Source organism: Pollachius pollachius, assembly GCF_949987615.1.
Source record: "Pollachius pollachius genome assembly, chromosome: 13".
NCBI classification, from domain to species: Eukaryota; Metazoa; Chordata; class Actinopteri; order Gadiformes; family Gadidae; genus Pollachius; species Pollachius pollachius.
Window position 1 is genome coordinate 1141060 of NC_136946.1, and position 20034 is coordinate 1161093.

The 20034-nt window shown below is 52.5% G+C and overlaps 1 protein-coding gene across 1 annotated transcript in view; it reads left to right on the plus strand.

Annotated features, from left to right (window-relative positions):
• The window catches only part of LOC307084805 (uncharacterized protein), a gene marked incomplete at both ends in the record, with an annotated part of 151199 nt that extends 132119 nt beyond the window's left edge, over positions 1-19080 (plus strand). Inside the window, one exon of the mRNA XM_079749308.1 lies at positions 18961-19080. Within this exon, the coding sequence (XP_079605434.1) occupies positions 18961-19080 (120 nt within the window). The remainder of the gene's footprint in view (positions 1-18960) is intronic.
• Positions 19081-20034: the final 954 nt, after the last annotated feature.

A 20034-nucleotide genomic window follows, 5' to 3' on the forward strand; every position in this document is an offset into this window, starting at 1 on the left:
AACCACCGCTGGACCAACAACTACCACAGCTGGACCAACAACTATCAAAGCTAGCACAACTACCACTACTGCTGCCCCAACAACTACCACTGCTGCCCCAACAACAACCACAGCTGGACCAAAACCAACCACAGCTGGCCCAACTACCACAACATCAAGCCCCACAACAACCACAGCTGGACCAACAACTACCACAGATGCCCCAAAAAAAACCACCGCTGGACCAACAACTACCACAGCTGGACCAACATCTATCAAAACTAGCAAAACTACCACTACAGCTGCCCTAACAACTACCACAGCTGTCCCAACAACAACCACAGCTGCCCCAACAACAACCACAGCTGGACCAAAACCCACCACAGCTGGCCCAACTACCACAACATCAAGCCCCACAACAACCACAGCTGGACCAGCAACTTCCACTGATGGACCAACAACTACCACAGCTGCCCCAACAACTACCACTGATGGACCAACAACTACCAAAGCTGCCCCAACAACAACCACCGCTGGACCAACAACTACCACAGCTGGACCAACAACTACCACAGCTCGGCCAACAACTATCAAAGCTAGCACAACTACCACTACTGCTGCCCCAACAACTACCACTGCTGCCCCAGCAACAACCACAGCTGGACCAAAACCAACCACAGCTGGCCCAACTACCACCACATCAAGCCCCACAACAACCAAAGCTGGACCAAGAACTACCAAAGCTGCCCAAACAACTACCACAGGTGCCCCAACAACAACCACCGCTGGACCAACAACTACCACAGCTGGACCAACAACTATCAAAGCTAGCACAACTACCACTACTGCTGCCCCAACAACTACCACTGCTGCCCCAACAACAACCACAGCTGGACCAAAACCAACCACAGCTTGCCCAACTACCACCACATCAAGCCCCACAACAACCACAGCTGGACCAACAACTACCACAGCTGCCCCAACAACTACCACAGCTTCCCCAACAAAAACCACCGCTGGACCAACAACTACCACAGCTGGACCAACATCTATCAAAGCTAGCAAAACAACCACTACTTTTGCCCTAACAACTACCACAGCTGTCCCAACAACAACCACAGCTGCCCCAACAACAACCACAGCTGGACCAAAACCCACCACAGCTGGCCCAACTACCACAACATCAAGCCCCACAACAACCACAGCTGGAACAGCAACTTCCACTGATGGACCAAAAACTACCACAGCTGCCCCAACAACTACCAATGATGGACCAACAACTACCACAGCTGCCCCAACAACAACCACCGCTGGACAAACAACTACCACACCTGGACCAACAACTACCACAGCTGGACCAACAACTATCAAAGCTAGCACAACTACCACTACTGCTGCCCCAACAACTACCATTGCTGCCCCAACAACAACCACAGCTGGACCAAAACCAACCACAGCTGGCCCAACTACCACCACATCAAGCCCCACAACAACCACAGCTGGACCAACAACTACCACAGCTGCCCCAACAACTACCACAGGTGCCCCAACAACAACCACCGCTGGACCAACAACTACCACAGCTGGACCAACATCTATCAAAGCTAGCAAAACTACCACTACTGCTGCCCTATCAACTACCACAGCTGTCCCAACAACAACCACAGCTGCCCCAACAACAACCACAGCTGGACCAAAACCCACCACAGCTGGCCCAACTACCACCATATCAAGCCCCACAACAACCTCAGCTGGACCAGCAACTTCCACTGATGGACCAACAACTACCACAGCTGCCCCAACAACTACCACTGATGGACCAACAACTACCACAGCTGCCCCAACAACAACCACCGTTGGACCAACAACTACTACAGTTGCCCCAACAAGAACCACCGCTAGACCAAAATCCACCATAGCTGGCCCAACTACCACCACATCTAGCCCCACGACAACCACAGCTGGACCAACAACTACCACAGCTGAACCACCAACTACCACAGCTGGCCCAAGTACCGCAACATCAAGCACCACAACAGCCACACCTGCCCCAACGACTATGTGCGCTGGACCAACAACAACCACAGCTTTACCAACAACTACAACAGTTGCAGCAACAACTCCAACATCTGCCCCAAAAACTACCACAGCTGGACCAACAACTACCGCAGCTGGACGAACAACTACCACAGCTCTGCCAACAACTACCACCACTCAACCAACAACAACCACAGCTGGACCAACAACAACCACCACTGGACCATCTACCACAACATTAAGCCCCACAACAACCACTGCTGGACCAACAACTACCACAGCTGGACCAACAACTATCAAAGATAGCACAACTACCACTACTGCTGCCCGAACAACTACCACAGCTGCCCCAACAACAACCAAAGCTGGACCAAAACCCACCATAGCTGGCCCAACTTCCACCACATCAAGCCCCACAACAACCACAGCTGGACCAGCAACTTCCACTGATGGACCAACAACTACCACAGCTGCCCCAACAACTACCACTGATGGACCAACAACTACCACAGCTGCCCCAACAACATCCACCGCTGGACCAACAACTACCACAGCTGGACCAACAACTTCCACAGCTGGACCAACAACAATCAAAGCTAGCACAACTAACACTACTGCTGCCCCAACAACTACCACTGCTGCCCCAACAACAACCACAGTTGGACCAAAACCAACCACAGCTGGCCCAACTACCACCACAGCTGGACCAACATCTATCAAAGCTAGCAAAACTACCACTACTGCTGCCCTAACAACTACCACAGCTGTCCCAACAACAACCACAGCTGCCCCAACAACAACAACAGCTGGACCAAAACCCACCACAGCTGGCCCAACTACCACCACATCAAGCCCCACAACAACCACAGCTGGACCAGCAACTTCCACTGATCGACCAACAACTACCACAGCTGCCCCAACAACTACCACTGATGGACCAACAACTACCACAGCTGCCCCAACAACAACCCCCACTGGAACAACAACTACCACAGCTGGACCAACAACTACCACAGCTGGACCAACAACTACCACAGCTGGACCAACTACTATCAAAGCTAGCACAACTAACACTACTGCTGCCCCAACAACTACCCATGCTGCCCCAACAACAACCACAGCTGGACCAAAACCAACCACAGCTGGCCCAACTACCACCACATCAAGCCCCACAACAACCACAGCTGGACCAACAACTACCACAGCTTCCCCAACAACAACCACCGCTGGACCAACAACTACCACAGCTGGACCAACAACTACCACAGCTGGACCAACAACTATCAAAGCTAGCACAACTACCACTACTGCTGCCCCAACAACTACCACTGCTGCCCCAGCAACAACCACAGCTGGACCAACAACTACCACAGCTGGCCCAACTACCACCACATCAAGCCCCACAACAACCACAGCTGGACCAACAACTACCACAGCTGCCCCAACAACTACCACAGGTGCCCCAACAACAACCACCGCTGGACCAACAACTACCACAGCTGGACCAACAACTATCAAAGCTAGCACAACTACCACTACTGCTGCCCCAACAACTACCACTGCTGCCCCAACAACAACCACAACTGGACCAAAACCAACCACAGCTGGCCCAACTACCACCACATCAAGCCCCACAACAACCACAGCTGGACCAACAACTACCACAGCTGCCCCAACAAAAACCACCGCTGGACCAACAACTACCACAGATGGACCAACAACTATCAAAGCTAGCACAACTACCACTACTGCTGCCCCAACAACTACCACTGCTGCCCCAGCAACAACCACAGCTGGACCAAAACCAACCACAGCTGGCCCAACTACCACCACATCAAGCCCCACAACAACCACAGCTGGACCAACAACTACCACCGCTGCCCCAACAACTTCCACAGGTGCCCCAACAACAACCACCGCTGGACCAACAACTACCACAGCTGGACCAACAACTATCAAAGCTAGCACAACTACCACTACTGCTGCCCCAACAACTACCACTGCTGCCCCAACAACAACCACAGCTGGACCAAAACCAACCACAGCTGGCCCAACTACCACAACATCAAGCCCCACAACAACCACAGCTGGACCAACAACTACCACAGATGCCCCAACAAAAACCACCGCTGGACCAACAACTACCACAGCTGGACCAACATCTATCAAAACTAGCAAAACTACCACTACAGCAGCCCTAACAACTACCACAGCTGTCCCAACAACAACCACAGCTGCCCCAACAACAACCACAGCTGGACCAAAACCCACCACAGCTGGCCCAACTACCACAACATCAAGCCCCACAACAACCACAGCTGGACCAGCAACTTCCACTGATGGACCAACAACTACCACAGCTGCCCCAACAACAACCACCGCTGGAAAAACAACTACCACAGCTGGACCAACAACTACCACAGCTGGACCAACAACTCTCAATGCTAGCACAACTACCACTACTGCTGCCCCAACAACTACCACTGCTGCCCCAACAACAACCACAGCTGGACCAAAACCAACCACAGCTGGCCCAACTACCACCACATCAAGCCCCACAACAACCACAGCTGGACCAACAACTACCACAGCTGCCCCAACAACTACCACAGGTGCCCCAACAACAACCACCACTGGACCAACAACTACCACAGCTGGACCAACATCTATCAAAGCTAGCAAAACTACCACTACTGCTGCCCTAACAACTACCACAGCTGTCCCAACAACAACCACATCTGCCCCAACAACAACCACAGCTGGACCAAAACCCACCACAGCTGGCCCAACTACCACAACATCAAGCCCCACAACAACCACAGCTGGACCAGCAACTTCCACTGATGGACCAACAACTACCATAGCTGCCCCAACAACTACCACAGCTGCCCCAACAACTACCACTGATGGACCAACAACTACCACAGCTTCCCCAACAACAACCACCGCTGGACCAACAACTACCACAGCTGGACCAACAACTACCACAGCTGGACCAACAACTATCAAAGCTAGCACAACTACCACTACTGCTGCCCCAACAACTACCACTGCTGCCCCAGCAACAACCACAGCTGGACCAACAACTACCACAGCTGGCCCAACTACCACCACATCAAGCCCCACAACAACCACAGCTGGACCAACAACTACCACAGCTGCCCCAACAACTACCACAGGTGCCCCAACAACAACCACCGCTGGACCAACAACTACCACAGCTGGACCAACAACTATCAAAGCTAGCACAACTACCACTACTGCTGCCCCAACAACTACCACTGCTGCCCCAACAACAACCACAACTGGACCAAAACCAACCACAGCTGGCCCAACTACCACCACATCAAGCCCCACAACAACCACAGCTGGACCAACAACTACCACAGCTGCCCCAACAAAAACCACCGCTGGACCAACAACTACCACAGATGGACCAACAACTATCAAAGCTAGCACAACTACCACTACTGCTGCCCCAACAACTACCACTGCTGCCCCAGCAACAACCACAGCTGGACCAAAACCAACCACAGCTGGCCCAACTACCACCACATCAAGCCCCACAACAACCACAGCTGGACCAACAACTACCACCGCTGCCCCAACAACTTCCACAGGTGCCCCAACAACAACCACCGCTGGACCAACAACTACCACAGCTGGACCAACAACTATCAAAGCTAGCACAACTACCACTACTGCTGCCCCAACAACTACCACTGCTGCCCCAACAACAACCACAGCTGGACCAAAACCAACCACAGCTGGCCCAACTACCACAACATCAAGCCCCACAACAACCACAGCTGGACCAACAACTACCACAGATGCCCCAACAAAAACCACCGCTGGACCAACAACTACCACAGCTGGACCAACATCTATCAAAACTAGCAAAACTACCACTACAGCTGCCCTAACAACTACCACAGCTGTCCCAACAACAACCACAGCTGCCCCAACAACAACCACAGCTGGACCAAAACCCACCACAGCTGGCCCAACTACCACAACATCAAGCCCCACAACAACCACAGCTGGACCAGCAACTTCCACTGATGGACCAACAACTACCACAGCTGCCCCAACAACTACCACTGATGGACCAACAACTACCAAAGCTGCCCCAACAACAACCACCGCTGGACCAACAACTACCACAGCTGGACCAACAACTACCACAGCTCGGCCAACAACTATCAAAGCTAGCACAACTACCACTACTGCTGCCCCAACAACTACCACTGCTGCCCCAGCAACAACCACAGCTGGACCAAAACCAACCACAGCTGGCCCAACTACCACCACATCAAGCCCCACAACAACCAAAGCTGGACCAAGAACTACCAAAGCTGCCCAAACAACTACCACAGGTGCCCCAACAACAACCACCGCTGGACCAACAACTACCACAGCTGGACCAACAACTATCAAAGCTAGCACAACTACCACTACTGCTGCCCCAACAACTACCACTGCTGCCCCAACAACAACCACAGCTGGACCAAAACCAACCACAGCTGGCCCAACTACCACCACATCAAGCCCCACAACAACCACAGCTGGACCAACAACTACCACAGCTTCCCCAACAACAACCACCGCTGGACCAACAACTACCACAGCTGGACCAACAACTACCACAGCTGGACCAACAACTATCAAAGCTAGCACAACTACCACTACTGCTACCCCAACAACTACCACTGCTGCCCCAGCAACAACCACAGCTGGACCAACAACTACCACAGCTGGCCCAACTACCACCACATCAAGCCCCACAACAACCACAGCTGGACCAACAACTACCACAGCTGCCCCAACAACTACCACAGGTGCCCCAACAACAACCACCGCTGGACCAACAACTACCACAGCTGGACCAACAACTATCAAAGCTAGCACAACTACCACTACTGCTGCCCCAACAACTACCACTGCTGCCCCAACAACAACCACAACTGGACCAAAACCAACCACAGCTGGCCCAACTACCACCACATCAAGCCCCACAACAACCACAGCTGGACCAACAACTACCACAGCTGCCCCAACAAAAACCACCGCTGGACCAACAACTACCACAGATGGACCAACAACTATCAAAGCTAGCACAACTACCACTACTGCTGCCCCAACAACTACCACTGCTGCCCCAGCAACAACCACAGCTGGACCAAAACCAACCACAGCTGGCCCAACTACCACCACATCAAGCCCCACAACAACCACAGCTGGACCAACAACTACCACCGCTGCCCCAACAACTTCCACAGGTGCCCCAACAACAACCACCGCTGGACCAACAACTACCACAGCTGGACCAACAACTATCAAAGCTAGCACAACTACCACTACTGCTGCCCCAACAACTACCACTGCTGCCCCAACAACAACCACAGCTGGACCAAAACCAACCACAGCTGGCCCAACTACCACAACATCAAGCCCCACAACAACCACAGCTGGACCAACAACTACCACAGATGCCCCAAAAAAAACCACCGCTGGACCAACAACTACCACAGCTGGACCAACATCTATCAAAACTAGCAAAACTACCACTACAGCTGCCCTAACAACTACCACAGCTGTCCCAACAACAACCACAGCTGCCCCAACAACAACCACAGCTGGACCAAAACCCACCACAGCTGGCCCAACTACCACAACATCAAGCCCCACAACAACCACAGCTGGACCAGCAACTTCCACTGATGGACCAACAACTACCACAGCTGCCCCAACAACTACCACTGATGGACCAACAACTACCAAAGCTGCCCCAACAACAACCACCGCTGGACCAACAACTACCACAGCTGGACCAACAACTACCACAGCTCGGCCAACAACTATCAAAGCTAGCACAACTACCACTACTGCTGCCCCAACAACTACCACTGCTGCCCCAGCAACAACCACAGCTGGACCAAAACCAACCACAGCTGGCCCAACTACCACCACATCAAGCCCCACAACAACCAAAGCTGGACCAAGAACTACCAAAGCTGCCCAAACAACTACCACAGGTGCCCCAACAACAACCACCGCTGGACCAACAACTACCACAGCTGGACCAACAACTATCAAAGCTAGCACAACTACCACTACTGCTGCCCCAACAACTACCACTGCTGCCCCAACAACAACCACAGCTGGACCAAAACCAACCACAGCTTGCCCAACTACCACCACATCAAGCCCCACAACAACCACAGCTGGACCAACAACTACCACAGCTGCCCCAACAACTACCACAGCTTCCCCAACAAAAACCACCGCTGGACCAACAACTACCACAGCTGGACCAACATCTATCAAAGCTAGCAAAACAACCACTACTTTTGCCCTAACAACTACCACAGCTGTCCCAACAACAACCACAGCTGCCCCAACAACAACCACAGCTGGACCAAAACCCACCACAGCTGGCCCAACTACCACAACATCAAGCCCCACAACAACCACAGCTGGAACAGCAACTTCCACTGATGGACCAAAAACTACCACAGCTGCCCCAACAACTACCAATGATGGACCAACAACTACCACAGCTGCCCCAACAACAACCACCGCTGGACAAACAACTACCACACCTGGACCAACAACTACCACAGCTGGACCAACAACTATCAAAGCTAGCACAACTACCACTACTGCTGCCCCAACAACTACCATTGCTGCCCCAACAACAACCACAGCTGGACCAAAACCAACCACAGCTGGCCCAACTACCACCACATCAAGCCCCACAACAACCACAGCTGGACCAACAACTACCACAGCTGCCCCAACAACTACCACAGGTGCCCCAACAACAACCACCGCTGGACCAACAACTACCACAGCTGGACCAACATCTATCAAAGCTAGCAAAACTACCACTACTGCTGCCCTATCAACTACCACAGCTGTCCCAACAACAACCACAGCTGCCCCAACAACAACCACAGCTGGACCAAAACCCACCACAGCTGGCCCAACTACCACCATATCAAGCCCCACAACAACCTCAGCTGGACCAGCAACTTCCACTGATGGACCAACAACTACCACAGCTGCCCCAACAACTACCACTGATGGACCAACAACTACCACAGCTGCCCCAACAACAACCACCGTTGGACCAACAACTACTACAGTTGCCCCAACAAGAACCACCGCTAGACCAAAATCCACCATAGCTGGCCCAACTACCACCACATCTAGCCCCACGACAACCACAGCTGGACCAACAACTACCACAGCTGAACCACCAACTACCACAGCTGGCCCAAGTACCGCAACATCAAGCACCACAACAGCCACACCTGCCCCAACGACTATGTGCGCTGGACCAACAACAACCACAGCTTTACCAACAACTACAACAGTTGCAGCAACAACTCCAACATCTGCCCCAAAAACTACCACAGCTGGACCAACAACTACCGCAGCTGGACGAACAACTACCACAGCTCTGCCAACAACTACCACCACTCAACCAACAACAACCACAGCTGGACCAACAACAACCACCACTGGACCATCTACCACAACATTAAGCCCCACAACAACCACTGCTGGACCAACAACTACCACAGCTGGACCAACAACTATCAAAGATAGCACAACTACCAATACTGCTGCCCGAACAACTACCACAGCTGCCCCAACAACAACCAAAGCTGGACCAAAACCCACCATAGCTGGCCCAACTTCCACCACATCAAGCCCCACAACAACCACAGCTGGACCAGCAACTTCCACTGATGGACCAACAACTACCACAGCTGCCCCAACAACTACCACTGATGGACCAACAACTACCACAGCTGCCCCAACAACATCCACCGCTGGACCAACAACTACCACAGCTGGACCAACAACTTCCACAGCTGGACCAACAACAATCAAAGCTAGCACAACTAACACTACTGCTGCCCCAACAACTACCACTGCTGCCCCAACAACAACCACAGTTGGACCAAAACCAACCACAGCTGGCCCAACTACCACCACAGCTGGACCAACATCTATCAAAGCTAGCAAAACTACCACTACTGCTGCCCTAACAACTACCACAGCTGTCCCAACAACAACCACAGCTGCCCCAACAACAACAACAGCTGGACCAAAACCCACCACAGCTGGCCCAACTACCACCACATCAAGCCCCACAACAACCACAGCTGGACCAGCAACTTCCACTGATCGACCAACAACTACCACAGCTGCCCCAACAACTACCACTGATGGACCAACAACTACCACAGCTGCCCCAACAACAACCCCCACTGGAACAACAACTACCACAGCTGGACCAACAACTACCACAGCTGGACCAACAACTACCACAGCTGGACCAACTACTATCAAAGCTAGCACAACTAACACTACTGCTGCCCCAACAACTACCCATGCTGCCCCAACAACAACCACAGCTGGACCAAAACCAACCACAGCTGGCCCAACTACCACCACATCAAGCCCCACAACAACCACAGCTGGACCAACAACTACCACAGCTACCCCAACAACTACCACAGCTGCCCCAACAACAACCATCGCTGGACAAACAACTACCACAGCTGGACCAACATCTATCAAAGCTAGCAAAACTACCACTACTGCTGCCCTAACAACTACCACAGCTGTCCCAACAACAACCACAGCTGCCCCAACAACAACCACAGATGGACCAAAACCCACCACAGCTGGCCCAACTACCACCACATCAAGCCCCACAACAACCACAGCTGGACCAGCAACTTCCACTGATGGACCAACAACTACCACAGCTGCCCCAACAACAACCACCACTGGAACAACAACTACCACAGCTGGACCAACAACTATCAAAGCTAGCACAACTACCACTACTGCTGCCCCAACAACTACCACTGCTGCCCCAACAACAACCACAGCTGGACCAAAACCAACCACAGCTAGCCCAACTACCACCACATCAAGCCCCACAACAACCACAGCTGGACCAACAACTACCACAGCTTCCCCAACAACTACCACAGCTGCCCCAGCAACAACCACCGCTGGACCAACAACTACCACAGCTGGACCAACATCTATCAAAGCTAGCAAAACTACCACTACTGCTGCCCTAACAACTACCACAGCTGTCCCAACAACAACCACAGCTGCCCCAACAACAACCACAGCTGGACCAAAACCCACCACAGCTGGCCCAACTACCACCACATCAAGCCCCACAACAACCACAGCTGGACCAGCAACTTCCACTGATGGACCAACAACTGCCACAGCTGCCCCAACAACTACCACTGATGGACAAACAACTACCACAGTTGGACCAACATCTATCAAAGCTAGCAAAACTACCACTACTGCTGCCCTTACAACTACCACAGCTGTCCCAACAACAACCACAGCTGCCCCAACAACAACCACAGCTAGACCAAAACCCACCACAGCTGGCCCAACTACCACCACATCAAGCCCCACAACAACCACAGCTGGACCAGACACTTCCACTGATGGACCAACAACTGCCACAGCTGCCCCAACAACTACCACAGCTGGACCAACAACTACCACAGCTGGAACAACAACTATCAAAGCTAGCACAACTACCACTACTGCTGCCCCAACAACTACCACTGCTGCCCCAACAACAACCACAGCTGGACCAAAACCAACCACAGCTAGCCCAACTACCACCACATCAAGCCCCACAACAACCACAGCTGGACCAACAACTACCACAGCTGCCCCAACAACTACCACAGCTGCCCCAGCAACAACCACCGCTGGACCAACAACTACCACAGCTGGACCAACATCTATCAAAGCTAGCAAAACTACCACTACTGCTGCCCTAACAACTACCACAGCTGTCCCAACAACAACCACAGCTGCCCCAACAACAACCACAGCTGGACCAAAACCCACCACAGCTGGCCCAACTACCACCACATCAAGCCCCACAACAACCACAAATGGACCAGCAACTTCCACTGATGGACCAACAACTACCACAGCTGCCCCAACAACTACCACTGATGGAACAACACCTACCACAGCTGCCCCAACAACTACCACAGCTGCCCCAACAACTACCACAGCTGGACCAACAACTACTACAGTTGCCCCATCAAGAACCACCGCTAGACCAAAATCCACCATAGCTGGCCAAACTACCACCACATCTAGCCCCACGACAACCACAGCTGGACCAACAACTACCACAGCTGAACCACCAACTACCACAGCTGGCCCAACTACCGCAACATCAAGCACCACAACAGCCACACCTGCCCCAACAACTATGTCCGCTGGACCAACAACAACCACAGCTGTACCAACAACTACAACAGTTGCAGCAACAACTCCAACATCTGCCCCAACAACTACCACCGCTGGACCAACAACTACCGCAGCTGGACCAACAACTACCACAGCTCTGCCAACAACTACCACCACTCAACCAACAACAACCACAGCTGGACCAACAACAACCACCACTGGACCATCTACCACAACATTAAGCCCCACAACAACCACTGCTGCACCAACAACTACCACAGCTGGACCAACAACTACCAAAGCTAGCACAACTACCACTACTGCTGCCCCTACAACTACAACAGCTGGCCCAACTACCGCAACATCAAGTCCCACAACATCCACACCTGTCCCAACAACTACCTTGACTGGACCAATAACTACCACAGCTGCCCCAACAACTACCAAAGCTGCCCCAACATCAACCACCGCTCGACCAACAACAACCACAGCTGGACCAACAACGACCACCACTGGACCATCTACCACAACATTAAGCCCCACAACAACCACTGCTGGACCAACAACTACCACAGCTGGACCAACAACTATCAAAGCTAGCACAACTACCATTACTGCTGTCCCAACAACTACCACAGCTGCACCAACAACAACCACAGCTGGACCAAAACCCACCATTGCTGGCCCAACTACCACCACTTCAAGCCCCACGACAACCACAGCTGGACCAACAACTACCACAGCTGGACCAACAACTACTACAGTTGCCCCAACAAGAACCACCGCTAGACCAAAATCCACCATAGCTGGCCCAACTACCACCACATCTAGCCCCACGACAACCACAGCTGGACCAACAACTACCACAGCCGGACCAACAACTATCAAAGATAGCACAACTACCACTACTGCTGCCCGAACAACTACCACAGCTGCCCCAACAACAACCAAAGCTGGACCAAAACCCACCATAGCTGGCCCAACTTCCACCACATCAAGCCCCACAACAACCACAGCTGGACCAGCAACTTCCACTGATGGACCCACAACTACCACAGCTGCCCCAACAACTACCACTGATGGACCAACAACTACCACAGCTGCCCCAACAACTTCCACTGATGGACCAACAACTACCACAGCTGCCCCAACAACAACCACCGCTGGACCAACAACTACCACAGCTGGACCAACAACTACCACAGCTGGACCAAGAACTATCAAAGCTAGCACAACTACCACTAATGCTGCCCCAACAACTACCACTGCTGCCCCAACAACAACCACAGCTGGACCAAAACAAACCACAGCTGGCCCAACTACCACCACATCAAGCCCCACAACAACCACAGCTGGACCAACAACTTCCACAGCTACCCCAACAACTTCCAAAGCTGCCCCAACAACTACCAGAGTTGCACCAACAACTACAACATCTGCCCCAACAACTACCACCGCTCGACCAACAACAACCACAGCTGGACCAACAACAACCACCACTGGACCAACTACCACAACATTAAGCCCCACAACAACCACTGCTGGACCAACAACTACCACAGCTGGACCAACAACTATCAAAGCTAGCACAACTACCATTACTGCTGCCCCAACAACTACCACAGCTGCACCAACAACAACCACAGCTGGACCAAAACCCATCATAGCTGGCCCAACTACCACCACTTCAAGACCCACGACAACCACAGCTGGACCAACAACTACCACAGCTGCACCAACAACTACCACAGCTGGTCCAACTACCGCAACATCAAGCACCACAACAGCAACACCTGCCCCAACAACTATGTCCGCTGGACCAACAACAACCACAGCTGTACCAACAACTACCACGGTTGCACCAACAACTACCACAGCTGCCCCAACAACTACCACTGATGGAACAACAACTACCACAGCTGCCCCAACAACTACCACAGCTGCCCCAACAACTACGACAGCTGGACCAACAACTACTACAGTTGCCCCAACAAGAACCACCGCCAGACCAAAATCCACCATAGCTGGCCCAACTACCACCACATCTAGCCCCACGACAACCACAGCTGGACCAACAACTACCACAGCTGAACCACCAACTACCACAGCTGGCCCAACTACCGCAACATCAAGCACCACAACAGCCACACCTGTCCCAACAAATATGTGCGCTGGACCAACAACAACCACAGCTGTACCAACAACTACAACAGTTGCAGCAACAACTCCAACATCTGCCCCAACAACTACCACAGCTGGACCAACAACTACCGCAGCTGGACCATCTACCACAACATTAAGCCCAACAACAACCACTGCTGGACCAACAACTACCACAGCTGGACCAACAACTATCAAAGATAGCACAACTACCACTACTGCTGCCCGAACAACTACCACAGCTGCCCCAACAACAACCAAAGCTGGACAAAAACCCACCATAGCTGGCCCAACTTCCACCACATCAAGCCCCACAACAACCACAGCTGGACCAACAACTACCACAGCTGGCCCAACAACTACATCTGCTGGACAAACAACTACCACAGCTGCCCCAACAACAACCACCACTGGACCAACAACTACCACACCTGCACCAAAAACTACCACAGCTGGCCCAACAACCGCAACATCAAGCACCACAACAGCCACACCTGCCCCAACAACTACCACAGTTGCGACAACAACTTCCACAGCTGGACCAACAACTACCAAAGCTAGCACAACTACCACTACTGCTGCCCCAACAACTACCACTGCTGCCCCAACAACAACCACAGCTGGACCAAAACCAACCACAGCTGGCCCAACTACCACCACATCAAGCCCCACAACAACCAGAGCTGGACCAACAACTTCCACAGCTGCCCAAACAACTACCACAGCTGCCCCAACAACAACCACCGCTGGACCAACAACTACCACAGCTAGACCAACATCTATCAAAGCTAGCAAAACTACCACTACTGCTACCCTAACAAATACCACAGCTGTCCCAACAACAACCACAGCTGCCCCAACAACAACCACAACTGGACCACAACCCTCCACAGCTGGCCCAACTACCACCACATCAAGCCCCACAACAACCACAGCTGGACCAGCAACTTCCACTGATGGACCAACAACTACCACAGCTGCCCCAACAACTACCACTGATGGACCAACAACTACCACAGCTGCCCCAACAACAACCACCGCTGGACCAAGAACTATCACAGCTGGACCAACAACTACCACAGCTGGACCAACAACTATCAAAGCTAGCATAACTAACACTACTGCTGCCCCAAGAACTACCACTGCTGCCCCAACAACAACCACAGCTGGACCAAAACCAACCACAGCTGGCCCAACTACCACCACATCAAGCCCCACAACAACCACAGCTGGACCAACAACTACCACAGCTGCCCCAACAACTACCACAGCTGCCCCAACAACAACCACTGCTGGACCAACAACTACCACAGCTGGACCAACATCTATCAAAGATAGCAAAACTACCACTACTGCTGCCCTAACAACTACCACAGCTGTCCCAACAACAAACACAGCTGCCCCAACAACAACCACAGCTGGACCAAAACCCACCACAGCTGGCCCAACAACCACCACATCAAGCCCCACAACAACCACAGCTGGACCAGCAACTTCCACTGATGGACCAACAACTACCACAGCTGCCCCAACAACTACCACTGATGGACCAACAACTACCACAGTTGCCCCAACAACAACCACCACTGGAACAACAACTACCACAGCTGGACCAACAACTACCACAGCTGGACCAACAACTACCACAGTTGCACCAACAACTACCACAACTGGACCTACAACTACCAAAGGTAGCACAACTACCACTACTGCTGCCCCAACAACTACCACAGCTGGCCCAACTACCGCAACATCAAGCACCGCATCAGCCACACCTGTCCAAACAACTACCTCCACTGGACCAATAACTACCACAGCTGCCCCAACAACTAACACAGCTGTCCCAACAACAACCACCGCTGGACGAACAACTACCACAGCTGCCCCAACAACAACCACCACTGGACCAACAACTACCACAGCTGCACCAAAAACAACCACAGCTGGCCCAACAACCGCAACATCTAGCCCCACAACAGCCACACCTGCCCAAAAAACTATTTCCGCTGGACCAACAACAACCACAGCTGTACCAACAACTACAACAGTTGCAGCAACAACTCCAACATCTGCCCCAACAACTACCACCGCTGGACCAACAACTACCGCAGCTGGACCAACAACTACCACAGCTCTGCCAACAACTACCACCACTCAACCAACAACAACCACAGCTGGACCAACAACAACCACCACTGGACCATCTACCACAACATTAAGCCCCAAAACAACCACAGCTGGACCAACAACTACCACAGCTGGACCAACAACTATCAAAGCTAGCACAACTACCACTACTGCTGCCCCAACAACTACCACTGCTGCCCCAAAAACAACCAGAGCTGGACCAAAACCAACCACAGCTGGCCAAGCTACCACCACATCAAGCCCCACAACAACCACAGCTGTACCAACAACTAACACAGCTGCCCAAAAAACTACCACAGCTGCCCCAACAACAACCACCGCTGGACCAACAACTACCACAGCTGAACCAACCACTAACACAGCTGGACCAACAACTATCAAAGCTAGCACAACTACCAGTACTGCTGCCCCAACAACTACCACAGCCGTCCCAAAAACAACCACAGCTGCCCCAACTACCACCACATCAAGCCCCACAACAACCACAGCTGGACCAGCAACTACCACTGATGGACCAACAACTACTACAGTTGCCCCAACAACAACCACCGCTGGACCAACAACTACCACAGGTGCACCAAAAACTTCCACAGCTGGACCGACAACTACCACACCTGCCCCAACAACTACCACAGCTGGCCCAACAACTACTACAGCTGCCCCAACAACAACCACCGCTGGACCAACAACTACCACAGGTGCACCAACAACTACCACAGCTGGACCAACTACTGCAACATCAAGTCCCACAACATCCACACCTGTCCCAACAACTACCTCCACTGGACCAATAACTACCACAGCTTCCCCAACAACTACCACAGCTGCCCCAACAACAACCACTGCTGGACCAACAACTACCACTGCTGGACCAACAACTACCACAGCTGGACCAACAACTATCAAAGCTAGCACAACTACAGCTCCTGCTGCCCCAACAATTACCACAGCTGTCCCAACAACAACCACAGCTGGCCCAACTACCGCAACATCAAGCACCACAACAGCCACACCTGCCCCAACAATTACCACAGTTGCACCAACAACTACCACCGCTGGTGCAATAACAACCACAGCTGTACCAACAACTACCACAGCTGCTCCAACAACTGCAACATCTGCCCCAACAACAACCACCGCTGGACCAAAAACTACCACAGCTGAACCAACAACTACCACAGCTCTGCCAACAACTACAACCACTCAACCAACAACAACCACAGCTGGACCAACAACAACCACCGCTGGACCAACTACCACAACATCAAGCCCTACAACAACCACTGCTGGATCAACAACTACCACAGCTGGACCAACAACTATCAAAGCTAGCACAACTACCACTACTGCTGCCCCAACAACTACCACAGCTGTCCCAACAACAACCACAGCTGCCCCAACAACAACCACAGCTGGACCAAAACCAACCACAGCAGGCCCAACTACCACCACAACAAGCCCCACAACAACCACAGCTGGACCAACAACTACCACAGCTGCCCCAACAACTACCACAGCTGCCCCAACAACAACCACCGCTGGACCAACAACTAACACAGCTGGCCCAACCACCACCACATCAAGCCCCACAACAACCATATCTGCCCCAACAACAAGCACCGCTGGACCAACAACTACCACAGCTGGACCAACCACTACCACAGCTGGACCAACAACTATCAAAGCTAGAATAACTACCACTACTGCTGCCCCAACAACTACCACAGCTGTCTCAACAACAACCACAGCTGCCCCAACAACAACCACAGCTGGACCAACAACTACTACAGCTGCCCCGACAACAACCACCGATGGACCAACAACTACCACATCCATCCTAACTACCACCACAGCTGGACTAACAACTACCGCAGCTGGCCCAACTACCACCACATCAAGCCACACAACAACCACAGCTGGACCAACAACTACCACAGCTGCCCCAACAACTACCACAGCTGCCCCAACAACAACCACCGCTGGACTAACAACTACCACAGCTGGTCCAACAACTACCACAGCTGGACCAACAACTGTCAAAGCTCTGCCAACAACTACCACCACTCAGCCAACAACAACAACAGCTGGACCAACAACAACCACCGATGGACCAACTACCACAACATTAAGCCCCACAACAACCACTGCTGGACGAACATCTACCACAGCTGGACCAACAACTATCAAAGCTAGCACAACTACTACCACTGCTGCCCCAACAACTACCACAGCTGCCGCAACAACAACCACCGCTGGACCAACAACTTCCACAGCTGCCCCAACAATTACCATAGCTGGACCAACAACTACTACAACTGCCCCAATAAAAACCACCGCTGGACCAACAACTATCACAGCTGCACCAAGAACTACCACAGCTGGACCATCTACCGCAACATCAAACACCACAACAGCCACACCTGCACCAACAACTACGTCCGCTGGACCAACAACAACCACTGCTGTACCAAGAACTACCACAGCTAGCACAAGTACCACTACTGCTGCCCCAACAACTACCACAGCTGCCACAACAACAACCACAGCTGGACCAACACCCACCACAGCTGGCCGAACTACCACCACATCAAGCCCCACAACAACCACAGCTGAACCAACAACTACCACAGCTGCCCCAACAACAACCACTGCTGGACCAACAACTACCACAGCTCCACAAAAAACTACCACAGCTGGCCCAACTAGCGCAACATCAGGCACCAGAACAGCCACACCTGCCCCAACAACTACGTCCGCTGGACAAACAACTACCACAGCTGCCCCAACATCTACCACAGTTGCACCAACAACTACCACAGCTGGACCAACAACTACCAAAGCTAGCACAACAACCACTACTGCTGCCCCAACAACTACCACAGCTGGCCCAACTACCGCAACATCAAGCACCACAACAGCCACACCTGCCCCAACAACTATGTCCGCTGGACCAACAATAACCACAGCTGTACCAACAACTTCCACAGTTGCACCAACAACTACAACATTTAACCCAACAACTACCACCGCTGGACCAACAACTACCGCAGCTGGACCAACAACTACCACAGCTCTGCCAACAACTACCACCACTCAACCAACAACAACCACAGCTGGACCAACAACAACCACCGCTGGACCAACTACCACAACATCAAGCCCCACAACAACCACTGCTGGACCACCAACTATCAAAGCTAGCACAAATACTACTACTGCTGCCCCAACAACTACCACAGCTGCCCCAAGAACAACCGCAGCTGGACCAAAACCAACCACAGCTGGCCCAACTACCACCACATCAAGCCCCACATCAACCACAGCTGTACCAACAACTACCACAGCTGCCCCAACAACAACCACCGCTGGACCAACAACTACCACAGCTGGACCAACAACTATCAAAGCTAGCACAACTACCACTACTTCTGCCACAACAAC